This window comes from Colobus angolensis, unplaced genomic scaffold, assembly GCF_000951035.1.
Source record: "Colobus angolensis palliatus isolate OR3802 unplaced genomic scaffold, Cang.pa_1.0 Scaffold10, whole genome shotgun sequence".
NCBI classification, from domain to species: domain Eukaryota; kingdom Metazoa; phylum Chordata; class Mammalia; order Primates; family Cercopithecidae; genus Colobus; species Colobus angolensis.
This window is the reverse complement of record NW_012110919.1, coordinates 16,399,770-16,423,165: the sequence shown is the minus strand read 5'-3', so window position 1 is coordinate 16,423,165 and position 23,396 is coordinate 16,399,770. Positions and strand designations below refer to the sequence as shown.

At 36.2% G+C, this 23,396-nt stretch overlaps 1 protein-coding gene across 2 annotated transcripts in view; it reads right to left on the bottom strand.

Moving 5' to 3' along the window:
- KIAA1033 (KIAA1033 ortholog) overlaps positions 1-23,396 on the bottom strand; it is a 63,849-nt gene that overhangs the window by 33,671 nt on the left and 6,782 nt on the right. The window contains exons 4-14 of one of the 2 annotated variants that reach the window (XM_011935341.1): positions 23,253-23,318; positions 22,422-22,467; positions 21,957-22,024; positions 19,159-19,241; positions 17,253-17,295; positions 16,653-16,756; positions 15,625-15,745; positions 11,468-11,591; positions 11,233-11,360; positions 10,313-10,473; positions 4,004-4,133 (exon numbers count right to left, since the gene is read on the bottom strand). In XM_011935341.1, the coding sequence (XP_011790731.1) occupies positions 4,004-4,133; positions 10,313-10,473; positions 11,233-11,360; positions 11,468-11,591; positions 15,625-15,745; positions 16,653-16,756; positions 17,253-17,295; positions 19,159-19,241; positions 21,957-22,024; positions 22,422-22,467; positions 23,253-23,318 (1,074 nt within the window). The remainder of the gene's footprint in view (positions 1-4,003; positions 4,134-10,312; positions 10,474-11,232; positions 11,361-11,467; positions 11,592-15,624; positions 15,746-16,652; positions 16,757-17,252; positions 17,296-19,158; positions 19,242-21,956; positions 22,025-22,421; positions 22,468-23,252; positions 23,319-23,396) is intronic. The other variant, XM_011935349.1, reaches the window with a different exon arrangement.

Here is a 23,396-nt window from a genome sequence, read left to right as displayed (position 1 = left end):
AAAAGCTTTGAGTGAAACAATTTGGATGTTAGAAAGGTATCTATTCATCCTTATCTTACCTGCCAGGGAAGAGAATAAAGACTCCTATCTGTTGCCATTTAAGGCAAGAGCTGAGGACCCTAAGGAGTTAAAAATGGAAAAATAAGGAGAAAGAGAGCTGTTCAGTCAATACAGATAGGCACAGAAATTTCTGAGTTCCAAGCCAAGTCCCCCTTTCCTATTCACCTAGACCAATCAACACAATCCATCTGCTATCTCCTCCTTGCCTAGTTTGGTGCTAATTAGGCTTCTCTCCTTCCAGGCCGATGAGAACAGATTCTCCCCTCCCCTTCCATTCATGAAGGAAGCCAGGTCTTGTGAGGTATTAAAATTTTTTTTTTTTTTTTTTTTTTTTTTTGAGACGAAGTCTTGCTCTGTCGCCCAGGCTGGAGTGCAGTGGCCGGATCTCAGCTCACTGCAAGTTCCGCCTCCCGGGTTTTTACGCCATTCTCCTGCCTCAGCCTCCCGAGTTGCTGGGACTACAGGCGCCCGCCACGTCGCCTGGCTAGTTTTTTGTACTTTTTTAGTAGAGACGGGGTTTCACCGTGTTAGCCAGGATGGTCTCGATCTCCTGACCTCGTGATCCGCCCGTCTCGGCCTCCCAAAGTGCTGGGATTACAGGCTTGAGCCACCGCGCCCGGCCTAAAATTCTTTTAATGGTATTAAATTCAGTGAAACGGTGGAATAAGAAAATAGGAAAAAAGGGATATTATTTCTCAAATAGTTTTTCATTTAAACCCAAAAGGGAAACACAGAAAAACACAAAGATAATGACGGAGATTCTTTGGGTCTATAAAGTTCCCAAAAGAGATACATGTACAGTTTAGCAACGAACCTTAACTATGTTACTGTAGATACATAAAGGAGGTGGGGCAGAAGCTATATGCCAGTGTTCCTCAACCTTTTACTCCTGTCCCGCCACATGTGAGAGAATGTATTCTCCCATCAGAAACAGCGGCTCACTAAAGGAATGATACTCAGCACAAAATAGGAGTTCCTCTGAACCACACACAAAGTTTCTCTGTGGCAAAGAGGCATGTGCTAAATTAACAAAATGAAAAAATCAAAGAAAGGATAGCATCCTAAGAAAGGTGACAGTAAGACCAAAGCTTGGCACATACATGCAGAAAGAGCCACAAAGTCTTACCTTGTCGGCTACAGGACTATTACATCAGACCCTACCCTAGTGCAGCCCTGGGAAAAATTAAAAAGCACAAACAAGGAACAGCAAAAATCTAACTCTAAGTCAGGCAGAAAAAGAAGGATTCCCTTTTTTAGGGGTACTTGAAGTACAGAACTCCAGGGCCCACATTAGCTCATTCCCAGATAACCATTAATTTGTGAAAGGATGTATTTTGAAATCTAAATTGTAAGGGAAAGGGTAGTCTGGAGTCTGTACTAGTTAATGATAGAATAAACAATTTAGACCAGCCTTCCCACTGAGAACAACTAGAAAATCTGAGCAAAATGGTTTAAAAATGCCTCCTAAGGCATCAAAGAGGATTCAAAAAAATAAGGAAATATAAGGCCAAGATCTGGAAGACGACAGAAACTCAGAGAAGTGAGCCTGGCATTCAGGGTTGCTTTCTCTTAAAGCATCTGCCCTAAAGACAAAAGCCAAACATATCTTTCAACAACATCTCACAGGGAAGGGAGATAAAAATAGGAGCTCGGGGCTCATCAGAGCTGGTTGTCGTAAACCACCTAAGCTCTGAGTTGGGGTCCTGAAGGGTAAGCCCCCAAAAAGTAAGGGTGAATTAAACAACCATCATAGGATCAAAATCCTGCTTCAAATCATCTCGATCAACCTACTAGACTGATATAACCTGGGTTGCTAACTGTCCTAGACTAGCTGTGTACAAAAGCAAATACAAATACAAATCCCTTCTGGAGGAAGAAAAGATCCAGATCCTCAAATTACGTCTACAGCTTTTCATATAAAATGTGTGGCACTCTATAAAAAATAACTAGGTATATAAAGAGGTAAGAGATGTACAAAAAAAAGAGAAACAACAGATAAGGAGAAATAGCCAAATAATGAAATTATTAGACATGTGCTTCAAAATAAGCTGAATGTGTTGAAGAAAATAAAACACAAAATCAAGTATCTCAGAAGAGAACTGTAAACTATAAAAAAGAAGCCAAGTGAAAGTAAAATTATTAAAATTTAAAACTCAGTAGATGAATTTAACAGCAGATTAGAGATAGATGAAGAATTAAAACAGAGGAAATAGAAAAGAAGTAATGCTTGAACAGTTAATGGTAAAGAATATTCCATGAATTCAAGAAGTTCTACTGACCCCAAAGTAGCACAAACACACAAAGAAAACCACACCTAGGGGCACTGTAGGAAAACTACTAAAAGCCAAAAAGTAAAGAAAGATACATATTCTAAAAGCAACAAACCTACAGTTGACTTCTTAACAAAAACAAAGGAAACCAGAAGACAATAAAATGGCACCTTTAAAAGCTAGAAGAAAAAAAACCCAACCAACCTAGAATTCTAACACAGCAATATGATTGAAATGAAGACATATTCAGACCAAAAACTGTTACAATTCATCAACAGAGACTTGTATTAATGAAATACTAGCAAGTATTCCCCAAGTAGGAAGATGAAAATTAAGAGATGTAGGAAGAATAAAAAGCGACAGAACAGGTAAATATGAGTAAATCTAAATAAACACTGACTATAAAAACAACAATAGCAATAATAATGCCTTGTGAGGTTTAAAATACAGAGGAACTCAAGTATACAACAACAGCACAAAAGGTGAGAGGCAGATAAACAGAATCAAAGCTGTTTAAGAACCTTACACTGTCAGGAAAGTGGTAAAACTAATTTATATTAGAGCTAAATGAGTAAACAATACATTTTAAATGTCTAGAGTAACCACTAAAAGAAAAGTAAAATAATATAGAATTAAACTAACAGGAGGAGAAATAAAATTAAAAATACTCCAAAAAAGAACAAGAGAGGAAAAGAAAAGGGACACAGAACAAGTGAGACAAATACAAAGCAACTAGTCAGGTGGCAGTTTAAAACCAAATATATCAACAAGGACATACAGAAAAAATAGTACTATGAAAAAAAAAAAGATTATCAGATAGGAGAAAAAATTTATGCTACTTACAGAAGACACACACTAAATATAAGGAGCCAGAAAGGCCACAAGTGAAAGGATCAAAAAAGAAAATACCATGCAGACATTAATTAAAACAGTTATAGTTAACATCACACAAAAGAGACCTATGACAAAAAGCATTACAAGAGATAACAAGGAATATTTCTTAACAAGAAAAGGTCCAATTTACTAGAAAGACAGAATAATTCTAAACATTATATACTTAGCTTCAAAATACACAAAATAAAAACTACAGAACAAGGATAAACAGACAAATCCACAATAGTGGGAAATTCTAACACAACTCTCAGTATCTGAAATACACAGACAAAATCATTAATAAATATGATCCTCTTGTCATATACAAAATGCTACAATTGACAAATACAAATTATACATTCTTTTCAAGTGGATGTGAAATGTTTACCCAAGTTGACCATAAGCTAAATCATAAAGCAAACTCCAAAATACTAAAATTATTTAATTATTGCTACAACTCAATAATAAAACAACTAGAAAATCCTCATATAGTTCAAAATAAGGAAATCTTTCAAAAAGCCCACAAAGTTTATTGTAATTTTAAAATAGTTTGAAATAAATAATAAAAACACAACATATCAAAACTTCTAGGGTACAGTTAAATAGTCAAGTTTTGAAGGAATGTAGAGCTTTGAATGGGTTGTTAGAAAATTTAAATTAATAAGTCACACAGATCCCAACATAACCAAATCAATTTGTTTCAATAAACAAAAACAGACTCTACTCTTTGTTCAGTTTTTTCCAAGTTTAATTTCTGTAAGATTAACAAAAAAAAGATTCCCCAAAATATAAGATGCAACTACCTGTATAAAAACATTACATCTGTTGGTGAGATCTTCAGCAAATTTATCCATTCTCTGCTCTTTAGATAAAATAGATTCCATTTTCATCATCCATGAGCTCACAAAGACGTAGTAAGACTGTACATCTCTAACAAAGGAAAATACTGGGGTTACTTGGCAAAGAAAATTTACTTCCATTTCTTGATATTGATTGGAGTACATTATTTCTCTGCAGCAGTCACTTCATCTTTCTGGTTTTCAAAAGATAAATATTATATAGACATACATAATTTACTCATTCAACAAACATGCCAGGCACTGTTTCTTAGTACAGGTACTGAGAATACAACAGTGAAATCAGCAGTAAATAAAATGAATACAAATCCCTGCTCCCATGATGATTACATTCTAGAAAGGAGAGTTGTATAATAATGAAATCAATAAGTAAAATTTTAAATTAATTAAAACATACATACTACAGAAGAAATATAAGCAGGGGAAAAAGGATAAGGACTGGGGTGGAGGTGATCAAAGTAGGCTCACTGAGTAGGTGATTTTGAGCCAAAGTTTGAAGTAGATGAACAAGTAATTCATGCAAATATACAAGAAGTGTAGAAAAGTGAACGACATGCAAAATCCTAAGATATCTGGAAATGTGTCTGGCTTGTTCAGGTAGTAACAAAAAAGTCAGTATACCTGAAGCACAGTGAGCAGGGATTATTAGATCAGCAAGATACACAGGAAGGGAGTGGGGGACTAGAAAAGTAAGATGGGGAAGGGATTTGTGGAAGGACTTGCAAGGAGTAGGGATTTTGACTCTGAGACAGAAGGCCACTACAGGATCCAAGCAAAGTAACTTGATCTAACTTTAGTTTTAAGAGGATCTGATGAGTTGAAAATAAACTACAGAGGGGGCAATGGTAAAAGCAGGAAAACCACCTAGAAAGCTACTGTAATAATGCAGAAGAAAGAGGATGACAACTTGAACCAGAATAGTAACAGTGGAAGTGGTCAGAATCTGAATATAAAAGCTAATAGCTATTGAATGCTTACTATATGACAGCTACTATTTCAAGAACTTTACACACACACACACACACCCCACCTCTTTCAATCCTCACATTAACCTTATGAGGCAGGTACTACAACTTCCGCACAGAACAAGAAACTGCTACAAAGAGAAGTTAAGTAGGCAGCAAGATCGTAAGTTCAGTCAAGATTCAAGCTCACATCCAGGAAGTTTTTCCATCCCAGAAAGACTAGGGCAATAAAAATGTAATTCTCTCTACTATTCGGGATGATTACAAATACTAAATCACTCCATCAATGTTTCCCAACTCAATCTCATTCAAGATGGGAACCTCTTTGTATTCATGAGCTGTTTAAGCTATACTTTTCTTGAAAAAACTTAGTATGTGGCCGGGCACGGTGGTTCACGCCCGTAATCCCAGCACTTCAGGAGGCCGAGGCAGGCAGATTGCCTGAGGTCAGGCGTTCGTGACCAGCCTGGCCAACATGGTGAAACCCCGTCTCTACTAAAAATACAAAAATCAGCCAGGCATGGTGGCGCACATTTGTAGTCCCAGCTACTCTGGAGGCTGAGGCAAGAGAATTGCTTAAACCTGAGAGGCGGAAGAGGTTGCAGTGAGCCAACATAGCGCCGCTGCACTCCAGCCTGGGTGACAGAGTAAGACTCCGTCTCAAAAACAAACAAACAAAACCTTAGTATGCAAAATGGACAATTCTCCTTTATGGAATCAGACATTACCAACTCAAATCTTCCTTAGTTACACAGGGTAAAGAAATGTCTCATTCTTACAGGTCAGAATCAGCTCGAGGACAGCTCTTCAGGGCAAGGAACTAAAGACACTCAATTACATTTAGAATCCCACACTGAGGTCAGTGGCTAGCCATATTGCCGGGCAATCTGTCAATCTCAAGAGTTCAATCTAAAGAGGTATCCTGCCAAAGTCTCTAATAAATGTGACTCACGGAGGTAAAACCCTAGCACAAAATCTGAGAAAAATGGTTTCTACAGAGCCATAATTCCGTCAGACGAAAAACACAAATAGTCGTACTTTGTGGCTTTGCTTAGAATGGTGCTGAAACGTTGTTTGACTTATGAATGATTCCTTTTTTAAGGAATCATTTTTTAAAAGTCTGGTCCTTTTTTAAAAACAGAGAGCATGGTCCTAGAGCAACACCTTCACTTTTGAGGAGGAGGCTGTAATCAAGACACAGCAGGAATACTGTGTACAGGAGAGAACAGAAAAAAATCATAAGCAAGCACCAGAGAAAGAGACCTAGGCAAGACTATGGAACTCTCCCTGATGAGCAACTACGTCAGTAACACTCTGAAGAAGGCAATAATACATAGTGAACGGCATTCAGCCAGTTTTAGGTAAGATTATAGGATAATGCAGAGGTTTATATGTCACTTCTGCCCAACACTCTGTGATCACATCCAGATGACAGATGATCTTTACCTCTTATAAATATATAAAAATGAAATTGCTTCAAGTTTCAAAAAGCAAGTTAACTGACAAAGAGTACAAAAATCACCAAGTGACCTATTGGATTGTCAGGTGCATTTCAAAGTACAAACAGGAAAAATACCAAGGTATTGGTAAAGTACAAACAAATCTCCTGCCCCAACATGAAGTACTAAACAGTGTCAACACCTACATGTCAACATGGGAGGTTGAAACGAAGATTCAGACCTCTGTCCTCTAAAGGCAGTATTTTCCAGTGTTAAAGTGGTTGTGAATCAAAAGCAAAATGCAAAAATCCACAAACCTTGGACCCCAGTCAAGGAGGCAGCTGGGACACTGGCCACTTGGGGTCTGGTGTATAGTGTGGGGGCAGGAAAACTGTTGCTTATTGCTCTCCATTGCTCCCTACTCACGTAAACTCTGAAGCAAGACCTCGGGACACCTCTTAGACACCCCCTCAACTTTCTCTAAAATGTCAGGACAAAGCCCATGCTGATCACATCATCTCTCTCCTGAGTTTCACTTTAGTGAATTTTAGGTTTCCTCAACATAACTGCAAAGAGACTGAAAAAGGTAACTGTTCAGTTACCTTTTTCTTCATCTTCATGGAGCTCTGTAGTAAATAATTTAGAAACAAAATTTCATCATGTGATAAGTCTTTCAAGTCAACTTATTCAACTGTCCACTTAATAAGACTCACTTCCCACAGATCTTGGACTGACAGTCGTCTATATTCTGCCTATCAGCTTTAGTGAAGGAGAATACAGAGCAGCCTACACAACGCTACCTGCTGCGGAGGCACTAGAATAGGACTGGCACTGGTCTGAATGCCATCTCTGACATGTACTTAGCTGTGTGACCTGGCAAAGTTCATTTTTCTAAGCCTCATTCTCTTTATCTAAAAATGGGATAAAAATAGTTTATGGTAGTAGTTAACAGCCTGGGCTGTAGAGTTGAACTGCCTGCATCTGCCATCTACTAGTTGTTTAAACTTGGGCAAGTTTAATCTCTGTAGGGTTTTCTCATCTATAGAACGGCAACAACAACAGTATCTACCCCATACAATTTTCTGATCATTAAAGGAGATGTGTGAAGTTCCTGGAATAGCTACTGGCATATAGTAAGCACTCCATAAACATTAGTTGTTACATTTATTATTTTATGCCAGAAGACTGTTACATGCTTTATGGAACATGATACGTTTAAAGCTATTAGCATAATGCCTGCCACAAAGTTAAGAGCTTCACGACGTTGGTAATTATTTTCATTACTATCTGTCATCTTCACCTTTTGGTTTTAGTTTAGCCTACTGGAGCCGCAGAGATCAAATCTGTTCCCTCTTCATTCTGAAGGCCCCTCAAATATTGAAAGAAACCCACCGCATCATTCCACAGATTTCTCTTTTAAAAGCCAAACTACACAGACACTAACAAAGAGAAGATAAACAAGAAGGCATGGTTCTCAGACCTTCTGACATCCTGATCAGCTTCATCTAGGGATACTGCAGTTTGTGACCCTCTCAAAACATGGCACCACCAAACACCAGCTATGAGCTGACCAATAAAAATTCCATGGAATATACCTGGGTTATGAAGTAACCTGCACAACAAACCCCCATGACACGTTTACCTGTGTAACAAACCTGCACTTGTACTCTGAACTTAAAAGTTTAAAAACAAACAAACAAAAAATTTTAAAAAGGCCGGGTGTGGCGGCTCATGCTTATAATCCCAGCACTTTGGAAGGCCAAGGTGGGTGGATCACCGGAGGTCAGGAGTTCAAGACCAGCCTGGCCAACATAGTGAAATCCCATCTCTACTAAAAATATAAAAATTAGCCGGGCGTGGGAGCGGTGGCTCACGCCTGTAATCCCAGCAGTTTGGGAGGCTGAGGCAGGCAGATCACAAGGTCAGGAGTTCGAGACCAGCCTGACCAACATGGTGAAACCCTGTCTCTACTAAAAATACAAAAATTAGCCAGGTATAGTGGCATGTGCCTGTAATCCCAGCTACTCAGGAGGCTGAGGCAGGAGAATCACTTAAACCCAGGAGGCAGAGGTTGCAGTGAGCTGAGATCACACCACTGCACTCCAGCCTGGGTGACAGAGGAAGACTCCATCTAAAAAAAAAGAAAAAATTTAGCCAGGCGTGGTGGTAGGCACCTATAGTCCCAGCTACTTGGGAGGCTGAGACAGGAGAATCACTTGAATCTGGGAGGCAGAGGTTATAGTGAGCCAAGATAACGCCATTGCACTCCAGCCTGGGCAACAGAGCAAGACTTGGTCTCAAAAAAAAAAGGAAAAAGAAAAAACAGAATTTAATGGAACTATCAATTCCCATGACCTAGATATATGATGAGTACCCCTCATCCAAAATGGTTGGGGCCAGAAGTGTTTCAGATCTTGGAATATTTGTATTATATACTTACCAGTTCAGCATCCCTAATCTGAAATCCAAAATGCTCCAATGAGCGTTTCCGTTGGGCATTACAATGGCACAAAAAAAGTTTCCAGTATTGGATCATTTCAGTTAGGGATACTCAACCTGTACTATAACTAGTTTCTACAACCTGGGTATTACAGTTATTAATGTAAGCTAAGTATGTATTGGCATTTTGAGTAACTGCATCACACTGTTACAAAATATCAACATTCCAAGAACTAAAATACACACATTTTTCCCTACTTACTGTTACTCAAATGGAAAGATAAATGTCTCTAAATCTTATATTACTTAATTCAGCTCTCTAATCTAAATCTAAACATTTGTTTTTATCCCTCTTCAAACCTGATTTAGGATATCTACTAGAGTTCTGAAATGAGTAGACCTGCCTAAATTGGTGGTAGTTTTCCACTTTAATCAGAGGACATGGCAGTACTAAAAATGACATGCTCTTCCTTCCCCCAATGTATAGCAGTGACCCATCTTCCCTTTGATAGTCAAAATCAACAGAAAGTGGATAAGTATCCCCATTACATCCAGCCATATCACAAACATGACTGAATACTATGTGCAAATTCCTCAGCAAAAGTGCTATTTTTTGACACAGATACTCCTCCATTGAGAGAATGTCACCAGCATGGGGCCAGCAGCAGAGTCCTGTGTCATTTCACTCAAAAGCTTTATCCAAGTTAACATGTGATTTTAGCCCTGTACTCAAGAAAGAATGTGCAATAAATTAATTGTTGAAGCTGGGTGATGGGAATGTAGGGGCTCTTTATACTATTTTCTCTACTTTGTGTATATTTGAAAATTTACACAATAAGAGATAAACAAAAAATAAGGGTGTAAATATCAGAAGAAACAAAGAGTTAAAAGCGTTCCTTTGGAGAGCAAGACTGAAATACAGGAAGGAATTGGGAAAAATTATCTTTCCCTTTAAGCGTTAGCACTTTTTGATGTTTTATATATATGCATATACTATTTTCATAAAAATAAAAATAAAGGGGGAAAAAGGAAGCACATCAAGAAAAACTCAGCCTCTCCCAAAATCACCATGGACACACAATGTTTTTAATGTCATCAAATGATGTCCACTGCAACAAAATCTGAGACTTCACTTCATTTAGACAAAAAATATTTAACACAGATGATAAAAACTATGTATGTACGCATTTGTATCCACAAAGTATAATCTGTCCACATCTTAAATTGACTTTAAGTGTAAAATATTTTTTACAAAAAACCTCTAGAAAACAAATCTCCTGGAGATTGCCTGACCCTTAATTATCAAGTACATTTAATAACTCAAATGGTATTATACATTTAGAGTTAGTATAATATTTGAAAATAAAGAATATCTAAATATTTTCATTATACTTGTTTATAAAACCTACTTGGTAAGTGATTGAGCTTTCTGTTGTAGAAAAGTATCCCTGTGTATTTTAATGGCTTGAAGACTTTTTCTGTCTAGAAGTTTGGCAGCTGCTGGTATTTTCTGGATCAGAAAACTATCAGGAAACCAAATAATATTAGCAGTTAGAGTGATGGCTGGTACCTGAAACAGAAAAGGGAAAAGGGGAAAAATCATTAAATGCAGGCTAAACAGTAAGTTGTGTACAAGTTCTATAATACACATGGAAGACAATTCATTTCAAGAAAAAATAACCACAAAAATACTTATTAATATATTATGAGACAAATATCTTTCACTGTGGCAGAGTTAAGGCATTTCTACATCTGGTGTTGAGCATGAGTTTTATTCCCTAAGTATTAAATAACACACACACAAAACACCCTCTCATGGATTGTCAGATAAAAAAATGCAACAAGTAAATAGAAACTTGAATCTTCATGTCCTTTAGTTTCATTTTATATAAGTTTTTAAAAAATTGGCTGGGTTATCATAGTCACTATCACTCAATGTTACATATAAACTAATCTTTCAGTTTTGAAATCAGGTGCCACATTATGAAAATAACAAAGACACAGAAAGAAATATATTTTACATTTCTTCATCTTCAGTAATGAAAATCAGTGGCAAAGAAAAGGAAAAGAAAAAAGTAGTACTAGTACCACTAAAAAAGTTAATGTACAGAACAAACCTGAACACCATCTACCAATATGTAGTAATATGATGTAGAAATATGATGTATTTTCATTCACTAAGTTACTTATTTCTGGAATACTTGAATTTTACAAGTAAATACTTTTAAATTATTTTTGTAAACAGGAATAAAATGCATTTTAAAATACTTAGTTTTATCTGCAATCTTTTTAATCTACTCAAATTGAAAAATAAGTTTCAAGTTCTTACCTTCTTACAAATGTCCAATAAAGACTTATAAAACTTTTTATCAATAGTTCGAAAAATCTGAAAGTGCAATACAAAGAGTCCACAAATTCCAACATATTTGTCTCTCTGGTCAATTTCAGAAGGTTCTCCTTACAAATCAATAACATAAGAGAAAACAGAAAAATTACACTTCAATTATGCTTTTAAGAAAATGCAAATTTTATAAACAAAAAACAAAAAATGAGATTTACATTACCAAGCTTGGCTTCTACGTTTGCAAAAATTGACCGAATACTATGTGCAAATTCCTCAGCAAAAGTGCTATTTTTTGACACAGATACTCCTCCATTGAGAGAATCAAATTGTTGTTCTATACAGGCCTAGATAGGAAACATTTAAAGAGAAATTCAGACTCTCAATAATTAACGATTAAACATTTAAATATCATACACTAAATATAGTGTATGATAAATTTCTATATTCATCATTTAAATTTTACTAAAACTAAAGCTCAGGTTCTTAACGAAATCTAATATTTAGATCTTTGTGAATGAAAAATATGTATGTATTTATATTTTTGGGTACTAGTTATGTGAAAGTAATAAAATTGAATCCAAATCTATAATCCTGTATAAAGAAATACACACGATGTTTAGAGATGTATAGAAGATAAAGCATATTTTTTATTTTACTTTGCACTCTCATGAGTAGAATTTATGTTTACTGTTTACAATTACTTTCCTAAAACTTTATTATAGCATGTACAGAAATGTCTCCTGGAAAAAGAATCAGTAACAAAAAAATTATCTTCTTAACCTAATGAACTAATATTTAAATTGAGGCCGGGCGCGGTGGCTCAAGCCTGTAATCCCAGCACTTTGGGAGGCCGAGACAGGCAGATCACGAGGTCAGCAGATCGACACTATCCTGGCTAACATGGTGAAACCCCGTCTCTACTAAAAAATACAAAAAAAAAACCTTGCCGGGCGAGGTGGCAGGCTCCTGTAGTCCCAGCTACTTGGGAAGCTGAGGCAGGAGAATGGTGTAAACCCAGGAGGCGAAGCTTGCAGTAAGCCAAGATCGCGCCATTGCACTGCAGCCTGGGCAACAGAGCAAGACTCCGTCTCAAAAAAATAAAATAAAATAAACATTTAAATTGATATACAGCTGACTCTTAAACAACATAAAATTAGGGACACTGACCCTCGTGCAGTAAAAAATCTTCATGTAACTTCTGCCTACCCAAAAACTTAACTAGTAATAGCATACTGTTGACCAAAAATCTTATGGATAACATAAGTCAATTAACACATAAATAGATCAGTATCTGCATATATTTTATGCATTCATGACATACCTAACTTTTCCTCAGGTTTTTAAAATATTTCTAGGCTAAGCCATTTGTCTTCAAGTTTTTTTCAAAATGTTGCTAATGTTCAAAAAATTTTCTAATACATTTCTTGAAAAACAATCTGTATGACCCGTGCGCACTTCAAACCCATGTTGTTCAAAGGGTCAGATCAACTGTAAACAAGAGTTGAGATCAATCGGTTAAAAACTGTGATCACATAAAACATAAACTAAAGGTAACCTTGAAATGTATTATAAATGGAATATAATGCAATTTCTGGTGGAACCTGCTCAAAGCAGCACTGTCCAACAGAACTTTCTGTGATGATGGAAATATTCTACATCTGTGTTGTCTGATATGATAACTAGCCATGAACTATATGTGGCTATTAAGGACTTGAAATGTGGCTAGCGTGAGCAAGAAAGTGAATTTTGTATCTCATTTTAATTTATTTACATTTAAATAGCCACATGTAGTTAGAAGCTACCATACTGGACTGTGCAAACCCAAATTATATTCCCTGGGCCTAGGAAGAATTAAACAGACTTGTTAAGGGTTGTCTTAAAAACTTAAACCTGACGGGGCATGGCGGCTCACACCTGTAATCTCAGCACTTTGGGAGGCTGAGGTTGGCAAATCACAAGGTCAGGAGTTCGAGACCAGCCTGGCCAACGTGGTGAAACCTTGTCTCTACTAAAAATACAAATTAGCTGGGTACAGTGGCAGGCGCCTGTAATCCCAGCTACTCGGGAGACTGAGGCAGCAGGAGAATCATTAGAACTCGGAAGGCGGAGGTTGCAGTGAGCAAAGATCGCACCACTGCACTCCAGCCTGGGTGACAGGGCGAGATTCAAAAACAAAACAAAACAAAAACCCCTAAACCTAGAGGTTAACAGCAAACACAATACAGGCACACCTCACAGAAACCATAGGCTCAGTTCCCAACCAGCACAATAACGTGAGTGACACAAATTTCTGAGGCGGGTGGATCACCTGAGGTCAGGAGTTTGAGACCAGCCTGACCAACATGGAGAAACCCCACCTCTACTAAAACTACAAAATTAGCTGGGCATGGTGGCACATGCCTGTAATCCCAGCTACTCAGGGGGCTGAGGCAGGAGAATTGCTTGAACCCGGGAGGCAGAGGTTGTGGTGAGCTGAGATTGCACTACTGCACTCCGGCCTGGGCAACAAGAGTGAAACTCTGTATCAAAAACAAAAGTTGTATTTACACTATACTATAGTCTATTAAATATGCAATAGCATTATGTCTAAGTACATTAATTTAAAAATACTTTATTGCTAAAAATGCTAACATCTGAGCCTTCAGTAAGCTATCACCTTTTTGCTGGCTGAGGGTCTTGCCTCAGTGTTGATATGCTGTCATCAGGCTTCGTTGTTTCACTTACAGAGAACAGGCAGAGTAGAGTAATATAATTTCTAAGGGTCCTAAGATTTTCAGAATGGCAAATGGGCATTGGCTTTCCCTCTATGAAAGATGTAGATGGCATCTTCCAATAGAAGGCTGTTACATCTACACTGAAAAATCTGTTGCTGAGTATGGCCACCTCTATCAGTGATTTTAGCTGGACCTTCTGGATAACTTACTGGCTTCTACATGAGCACTTGCTGCTTCTACACTTTCATGTTATGGAGACAGCTTCTTTCCTCAAACCTCATAAACCAACCTGTGCTAGCTTCAAATTTTTCTTCTGCAGCTTCCTCACCTCTCTCAGCCTTCAGAGAATTAAAGACAGTTAGGGCCTTGCTTTGGATTAGGCTATGGCTTAAACTAATGTTGTGGTTGGCTTGATTTTCAATTCAGTCCCACAAAACTGCTCATTCTCCGTATAAGCAGTATTGCTGTTTCACTTTCTTATCATCTGTGTGTTCACAGCACTTGATTTCCTTCAAAACTTTTCCTTTGCATTCACACGCTGGCTAACTATTCTCAGCAAGAGGCCTAACTTTCAGCCTATCTCTGCTTTTTTGTTCCCACCCCGCCCGCAAGACAGTCTCCCTCTTGATGCCCAGGCTGGAGTACAACGGCGTGACCTTGGCTCACTGCAACCTCTGACTCCCAGGTTCAAGCGATTCTCCTGCCTCAGCTTCCCGAGTAGCTGGCATTACAAGCGCCTGCCATCACATCTTACTAATTTTTGTATTTTTAGTAGAGAGAGAGAGGGTTTCACCATCTTGGCCAGGCTGGTCTCAAACTCCTGACCTCACGTGATCTGCCGGCTCAGCCTCCCAGGCATGAGCCACTGTGCCTGGCCCTATCTCTGCTTTTGATATGACTTCCTTGCTAAGCTTAATCATGTCTAGCTTTTGATTAAGAGACATGAAACTCTTCATTTGAACACTGAGAGGCCACTGTAGGGCTATTAATTGGCCTAATTTCAATATGGTTGTGTCTCAGAGAATAAAAAGGCTTGAAGAGAGGGAGAAAGACGGGTCAACAGCCAGCCAGTTGATAAAGCAGTCAGAACACACACATTTATCGATCAAGTTCATCATCTTACAGGGCACTATTTGTAGCACCCCAGAACATTACAATAGTAACATCAGAAACCACTGATCACCATAACAGCTATAATAATGAAAAACTTTAAAATATCGCAAGAATTACCAAAATGTGACACAGAGACAAAGTGAACACAATGCTGTTGGAAAAATGATGATCAAAGACTTGCTTGATGCAGGGTTGCCACAAACCTTTAATTTGTAGAAAATGCAATTACCTGGGAAATGCAATAAAGCGAAATGCAATAAAACAAGATATGCCTATACCTAACTACTCAGATTAGATGTTAATCCTCAAATATTTGTATCCATTTACATAATTTTTCTAAAACTCTTACTCTAGATACAACTAATACACTATTAATTTTGTTGGCTACTAGATACAGAAATATTTTAGTACTCTAACAATAATTTTAAGCCAAAGCACTTTTTAAAGAAAAATATATTTAACAGTGCATTATAAAAGTGGCCTACCGTAATTCTGAGCTTTGTCGTCTAATACGAGCCCAATTGTTACAGTCTGATCCAGACCTACTTACCTGGAATATTATTCCATCCAGTAATTGCCCTTCTAGCTTCAGCAAGAACTTTTCAAATGGCTTTAGTTTTTCTTCCTGAATTCCAAATTTTGAAGGATTGTGATGGACGGATTTCAGTAACCTTGTGGAAATTAAGAGAAACATCTTAAATTCACTGAATAAATTCTTAAATTAAAAATTAAAAATGTTCCTGGAAGTCAAAATTTTATCTTTGTATTTCTTGTTTGGCTCTATATATTTGAAAATTTGTTTTTCAATAATCCTAATAGATTTTCTTACGCTTTTTAATATCATCTTAAATTAAAATGCCTCATACTCTGTACATACCAGACATTTAATAAGTATTTATAACATGAATAAAATAAACCATGGTCTACAAAAATTCAGGGTATGTAAAATAAAACCAAGCTCAGGAAAGAAAAACTGTCGGGTTGGGCATGGTGGCTCACACCTGTAATGCTAGCACTTTGGGAGGCCAAGGCAGGCAGATCACGAGATCAAGAGATGGAGACCATCCTGGCCAACACAGTGAAACACCGTCTCTACTAAAAATACAAAAATTAGCTGGGCATGGTGGTGCACACCTGTAGTCCCAGCTACTTGGGAGGCTGAGGTAGGAGAATCACTTGAACCCGGGAAGCAGAGGTTGTAGTGAGCCAGTATCACGCCACTGCACTCCAGCCTGGCGACATAGTGAGACTCCGTCTCAAAAAAGAAAAAGAAAGAAAAACTGTCACCTGAATAGAACCCAAGCAAAAAAATAAATCTGAGTCCTAAGCTAGGCAAATTAACTTTCTACTACTATAAGAACTAGGATGCTTTATACAGATGTATACTTGTCCCAACAAACTCATGTGAAAGTAAAGAACAGTTACTGTATTCATAAAAATATTTGATATAAGCTCCTTCTAAATATCAATCCCCAGCTCTTTTAGAAAATCTGTATTATTTATATTTGTTTACTTTTTACTAACACAAATACATTAACCAAAGTAAGAGAACATTTTTTAATGTTTTAATTGGTGTACCTTTTGTACATAGTCCAGTGGTCTTTCAGTGTGATATGATTATCAATAATTTCATCCAGGGTGAGCAAAACTGTTAGCAGTTCTCCCAAGTGCTCATACATAGTCTGTCAAAAAACCTTTAATGATTATCATTTAGTCACTAGTTAGAAGTTAAGCCTCATGTAGACGTTTAAAGTAAAATCATTTGGGTTATTACTGAATTAGTAAAAGCAGTGGGTAAATCAGTTTATTCAGCTACAGGTTGAATCCTCAGAAAGGACTACTAGTCTTTTAGTCTTAAACAGAGAACACTTTTCTCTTTTTAAGATGAACAAAATTTCATCCTTAATTGCAATACTGCAGATTCATTTCATTGTCCAAAGAGATCATTTAGGGAATCTGCATTAAGGCACTACTGGGAAAAACGAAGTTACACTGATAGTGGTTAATAATGACTCATCAACTTCACAGATGAAAGAGAACAAATGCAAACACACACACACACACACGTACACCCCTTTAAGAGTGTTGCTATGAGTGTCATACTCTCCAACCATACAAACTCCAAAGTAAAATATAGTAAAAATTACAGTTTTACAAGTCAAGTTAAATGTCTTTTACCTGAAAATGAACTCCAGTTGTCTCTATAATTTTGGGTGCAATCCTATAATAAAATAACCACAAGTTAAAAAAAAAAAAAAACTTTCCTTTTTGTCAGTTTATTCTTATTTCAAATACTCACAGGAGCAGATGATCTTGGAATTTTAATATTTATCTTTATTAAGGCTCTAGTCATTTAAAATTTAAGAGCGTCAAGTCCACTTTCCCAAGAAGGGAACTACCTTGTGCATACTATTAGGGTGGTGCAAAAGTAACTGTGATAAAAAAACAGCAATAATTTTTGCACCACCCTAATCGTATTCTTGCCTATATCCCACTCATGGGTAGGGCTACGATGATAGGTGACCTATGAATAACCTTACCCATTTAAACCCAAATGATGTATCTTGGGATGGAGGTAGAGAAATATTAAAAGTGGTATTCACATCTTTCTAAACTATCAGAATTTCTCAATTACCAACTATAATTTTTGTTATTCTATCCAAACTGGCCTTTAGGAATCAGTCCTCTCTTCAGTTGGGTTTGTTTGAATCCTCATCCCTACTGAAAAACAGTGTATACTGCTAGAATTATACCAAAGTCAAAAGTCAAAGAAAAATTCACTTCTACATCCTACTAATTTTGCTCAGCAAGTTTTAAACAGTACGTATAATATTAAAGCACATACAGATATTCCACAAGATAGAATGCATATTTTAAATTTAAACACGAAATTCAAATAAATTTCATCCTTCTAGGGCAGGGGTAGGATGAGGGGGAGTCTTCCTAGAACTATCCATCAGGTACTGCAGAGGGTGGGGGAGCTATACTCTCATTCTCTCCTGCCATAAGAGCTTCAGTGAAAAGACAGAACATCAATACCTAACTGAGGTGGAAAATGGGAGAATAAGAAACAGTTAACACTCCAGTATAAAGAGTTACTAGGGAGCATGGTATAGTAAGAAAACTGAATGTGCTGGTGACCAAAAGAACAGTGCCAAAATTGCTAGGGACTCTTGCTGTCTCTTCCAGGTCTCTGTTATCTCTTCTCATCATTAATAATCCCTAGACATAGAGCTAAACAAAGTTACTGTATTAATTAAATTGTAAGTATGGAAAAAAATGTAAGTATAAAGAACCAATCAAATGTGAGATATTATTTTGCAGTAAAACTACAAGGGCTCTATGAAAATGTGATCATTTTTCTTGATTTAGGGTAATGGTCCAGCAGCAGCCAGGTGGTACCACCTCCTCAGTGGCATTAGCACCAATTCCATGAGGCTTCTTCTCCAAGCTCCCAGATTCTGGTAACCTCAATCTTTTCCCTTCTGTTTTCTGGATGGAGAGGTGGCATCTATTTCCTCTGGATGACCTCATTGTTCTCTTTGTCCTTTCAGCCCTCCAACTCCCGTGTAACCAATTCTCCATATTAAATCCCCTCTTTTTTAATTTAAATAAATTTTACTGTGTATATTTAAGGTATATTTTACTGGGTATATTTAAAATCATTAGAACTACTCACAAAATTTCTTCAGTGTAGATTCCCTAGCTCCAACCCTCAAGATTCTGTAGTCTAAGAAAAGTCTCAAGTGACTCCATTCGAGTCAGGCAACCATTCGTGTAAAGAGGAAAGGAATAAAGAGAACACAGAACATGTACTAATTCCATGTTAGCCTTCCTCTATATGGTCAAATTTCTTTAAGATTGTTCTGTAGACACTCTCATTCAGACAGATAATGGGTTCGTTCACCATGGTGGAAATTGCTTCTTACTAACCTATGCATTATACACAGTAAGTACTGTTTGAAATATTCTAAGTGTTCAAAGAATGCTGAATGAAAGAAAAACTACTTCAAGTCATTAATTTTAGAAAGAACATTTTCTGCATCTCTATTATAAAAGCAAAAATATTTCTAAAATCCATTACTTGTTACTGATATAGAGGGCAGCCAACTGGTGGACTACGTTCATCACCACTTCATAGCACCTCGTAACAAAACAAGACAGTTCCTGAAATGACATGGTAGGCATATATTACAAAGTTGTTTTTTAAATCTCACCATTTTTAACTGAAATTTATGATAACAACTCTAATAAAAACAACAAAACAGTTTTCCAATAAAGCCTCCAGTTAACCAAAACCCAGACAAGTTCAAGCATCCCTCAAGCAATCAATACTTAACTCACCTCCTGCATTCCAAGGTTGTTCCTATCTCTTTATTCCCACTGCATTTCATTCATACTACTATCTCAACTCTAATATTGTAGTTACTCATGTAACTCCTAAATGATAGGTGCTGTCTCATTCCTTCTTTGAATATCCACTGCCTAGCATAGTGACTAACACTCACCTGATTCTCAATAAATTTCTATCCTATTACATGAATAAACATCTGAGTGAATGAAGGAGCTCAAAAGCCACCAGTATAGAAAGTACAACGATGGCAGGAAGGGGTTTCCAGAAGTCACTGTAAAATAACTTCAAACAATGATCACCTGTAATGGTATGTATAAGCAGCCTTGGCACACAGCAAGTGAAATGTCCTATCACTTATCCTAGGGATACGTTTGTCATTAAATAATTAGTTCATATCTAACATATCTCGACTTTTAAACCTACAGAAATAGTGTGTATCTGAAGTATTTAAAACCTAATTAAAACTATGCTGATCTAAATTTTAAGCTCTATGAGAACAGGAATTTCTGTTGGTGTTGTGCACTGCTATATTACCCGCACCAATAACAGTTTCTAGCATATACTAGGCTCACAAAACATATTTGCTGAATATTTAAAAATGGAATTTTTATGCAGCTGTGAAATCTAAAAATGATGTAAAGCATTTTTAAAAATTCAAATAAATAATGCATTTTATTTTTAAATAGTTACAGTTTTACATGTCCTATTAAACTTCTAAAACTTTAATAAAAGCAAAGAACAGAAAATGCAGGACAAATAGGAAGAACAAAGTAAAAAGGCAGAAACAAGCCCAGATATATATACAGACTATATAAGATAGACCTATAAATAGAATAAATTAAGCAATTAAAAAACAGGTATTGTCAGACTGCATTAAAAAAGCAAAATTCAGATATATGTAGTTTTAAATAAATCCAACTAAAACATGACACTGAAGGGCTGCCAGAATGGAAAAAGATAAATCAAGAAAACGTTAACTAAAACAGAGCCAAGGCAGCATTATTATTATACTATCAGACAAAACAGACTTGATTAGTATCAGTATAGTAAATTGCTATGTATGTAAAATACATATACATAATCATATACATGTAATCATGAACATAGCTAAGGAAGGTCACAAATGATGATAATAGATTCAATTTACCAGGAATGATTAACAATTCTAAACTTGTGCACACTGAATAAAATATCCTAAAAATGAAAAATGCAAAGTTTCCACATTTTCTGGGACCTTACCAAGTACATTTTTTAGACACCTTGATGGAAAAGAAGCCAGCAGCAGCTAGGCAGTGCCACCTCCTCAGAGGCATGGGCATCAGTTTTATGGGGCTTCTTCTCCAAGCTCCCAGATCCTGGCAATCCCAATCTTTTTCCTTTTTGTTCCCTGGATGTAAAGGAAGTATCCATTTCCTTTGGACTACCTCACTATTTTCTTTGTCCTCCAGCTCCTGGGTAACCAATTCTCTATATTGAATCCCCTCTTTTCTTATTTAAAAAAATTTTATTGTGTATATTTAAGGTATACAACATGTTATGGGATGCATACCGACAATAAAAAGGTTACTATAGTGAAGTGCATGAACAAATCCATCATCTCACATAGCTAACCCATTTTTTTGGTGGCAAAAGCAGCTAAAATCTACTCAGCATGAATGCTATATGTGGTACTTTTATTACCTGTAATCCTCATGTTGTACATTAGATCTCTAGACTTATTCATCTTACATATCTGCTACTTTGTATCCTCCAAACTATATCTTTTGAAATACTTTGCATGAAGTTTTCTAGACAGGACCCTGAATAACACATATCATAATATGAACAAAATGCTCTCAATTAGATCAATTAGATCAAAAAAAGTAGTAAAGATATAAAAGATTTGAACAGCATGTTAGCACACCTAATTTGATGAAATATATCAAATCTTGTACTCAACAACCAGAAGGGAGGTGGGACTATGAGTATTTTTTCTTTAGCTTCAATTTTTGCTTTTCACATTGTACATGCATTATTTTTATCATAAAGAGAGGAGGAAATAGAAGCCATTTTATTATTTTGATAAGAGTAAACCAAAGGACCTACAATCATTAAAACCTGGCAGCGATGAAAAGCTACCTAAACTGAAACAAGCTGTGAGAAGCACCCAGGGCTACCGCTCTAAACAACTTCATCATTGCTTATGTAATAGTAACAGCTTAATTCTCTCCTCTCTGTTAACAACTTTTCCTGATACAATTTGTCTTTTCCAGTGGGTACAAAGTTTAAATTATTTTAAAAGGCATGGTGACAAGTTGTCCATAAACGAATATATACAAAGAAACTTATTTTGATAGCTTTTTCCTCTAAAAATATTTGGAAATCTTTTAGGAGTTATGCTCTCCTAAACTATAATCCAATGCTAATTAAGTGTCTTATTCTCAGAGTACCCATCTTTAGTATTTGAAGGTTTCAGAACTTTTTACATGTTGTGTAATTTACTCAAACTTTTCAAAGTAAAAGCTCAGTAGAAAGTAAAAATCAGTTACCTGTAAGAATGAAATAAATCTCCCCATTTGAATTTGGCAATCACCTTCCACCATGCTGGCATTTGTAGCTGTAAAAGGCAACATTAATAAGTATATTTCATTTTTTAAATTTAAACTCAATCAATACCAAAAAAGGGGGAAAAGCATTTTTTTTCCCATCAGAACATCTTTTACTAACAGAAAAATAAGACAATCATTAATCAAATAATTAGAAGTATCTGCTCCACTATTTAATGAATTCAAGGAAAACTCTCATCTAGCTATAATACTTCATGAAGTACAAAGATACCACAAATTTGATGCTGCTTCATCAGATTTTTTACCTGTTTACCAAACATACCAACAAAAAATATGACACTATTTTCTCACATTATATAATCATAGTAGTCCTAAAATTGTGGTTAACTTGTTGTTCATTTCGTTATCAAAAAGGCATCACATTACAATTTTGAATTTTAAACTTACCTCCTTCTCCATAAAACAAGAGACCATTGTAAAATTTAGTTTCAGCCTGTTTTTAAGAAAAAATTAAAATAATTTTAAAGGTTGTTTTGTTTCCAAATTCCTATGTTCTCTTAGATCTGTATATTTAGTAATAAACAGAGGGCTACATCATTTAAATTCAAATTCATTTAAATTCAAAACCTGCTTATAAAGCAATTCAATTTATCTTTAGAGGAACAAAAATATTACTGATACTCAAAGCGATATCCTGATTCCTTTAGCCTTTACTTCATCTTACCTGACCACCTTCACTGTCCCACATCCTCCCATTAGTTCATGGGAAATAAAGAATCCTCCCATTAGTTCATGGGAAATAAAGAGCAACCACATGGTATCAAAAAGCAAGAGAATCAAATATTAAGGTTTACAACTTCTACCAGGCTTTTAATGGTTCTTGGGTAAGGAAACACAAAACTAAATGCATTTTAAGAAAAAAAAAATCCGTTTTCTCTAGATAGCCAGTATATATGGCAGGTAACACAAACTCTGGAGGTTTGTAAACCTAGATTCAAACTGTTGACTACCAGTGAGATGTTATGCAAGTAACCCTCTCTTTAAGCCTCAGTTTCCTCATCAATGTCTCACCCACCTCCTGGGGTTACTATAAGGGTTATAGTGTTAGCCTGGCATTTTGTACATACTAAGTACTCAATGAATGGTAGTCAGTATTAGTATTATGTTAAATAAATAATTCATTCAACATTCAATATTTATTGCACACTGTACATATATAAACACATACTTCTAAACGATCTGTTTTTAAAGTTTTAAGACAAGAATTCAAATAATTACCTCGTATTTTAATTTCTTGATTTCACAACAAAGTGCAGCATAAACAGTGATGACTTTGTTTAAGACCTAGTTTCATGAGTAAAAACAAAATAAAAAGTAAACTGTAACAGATAACTAAAACATTTTTTAAATAATTTTTTAGAT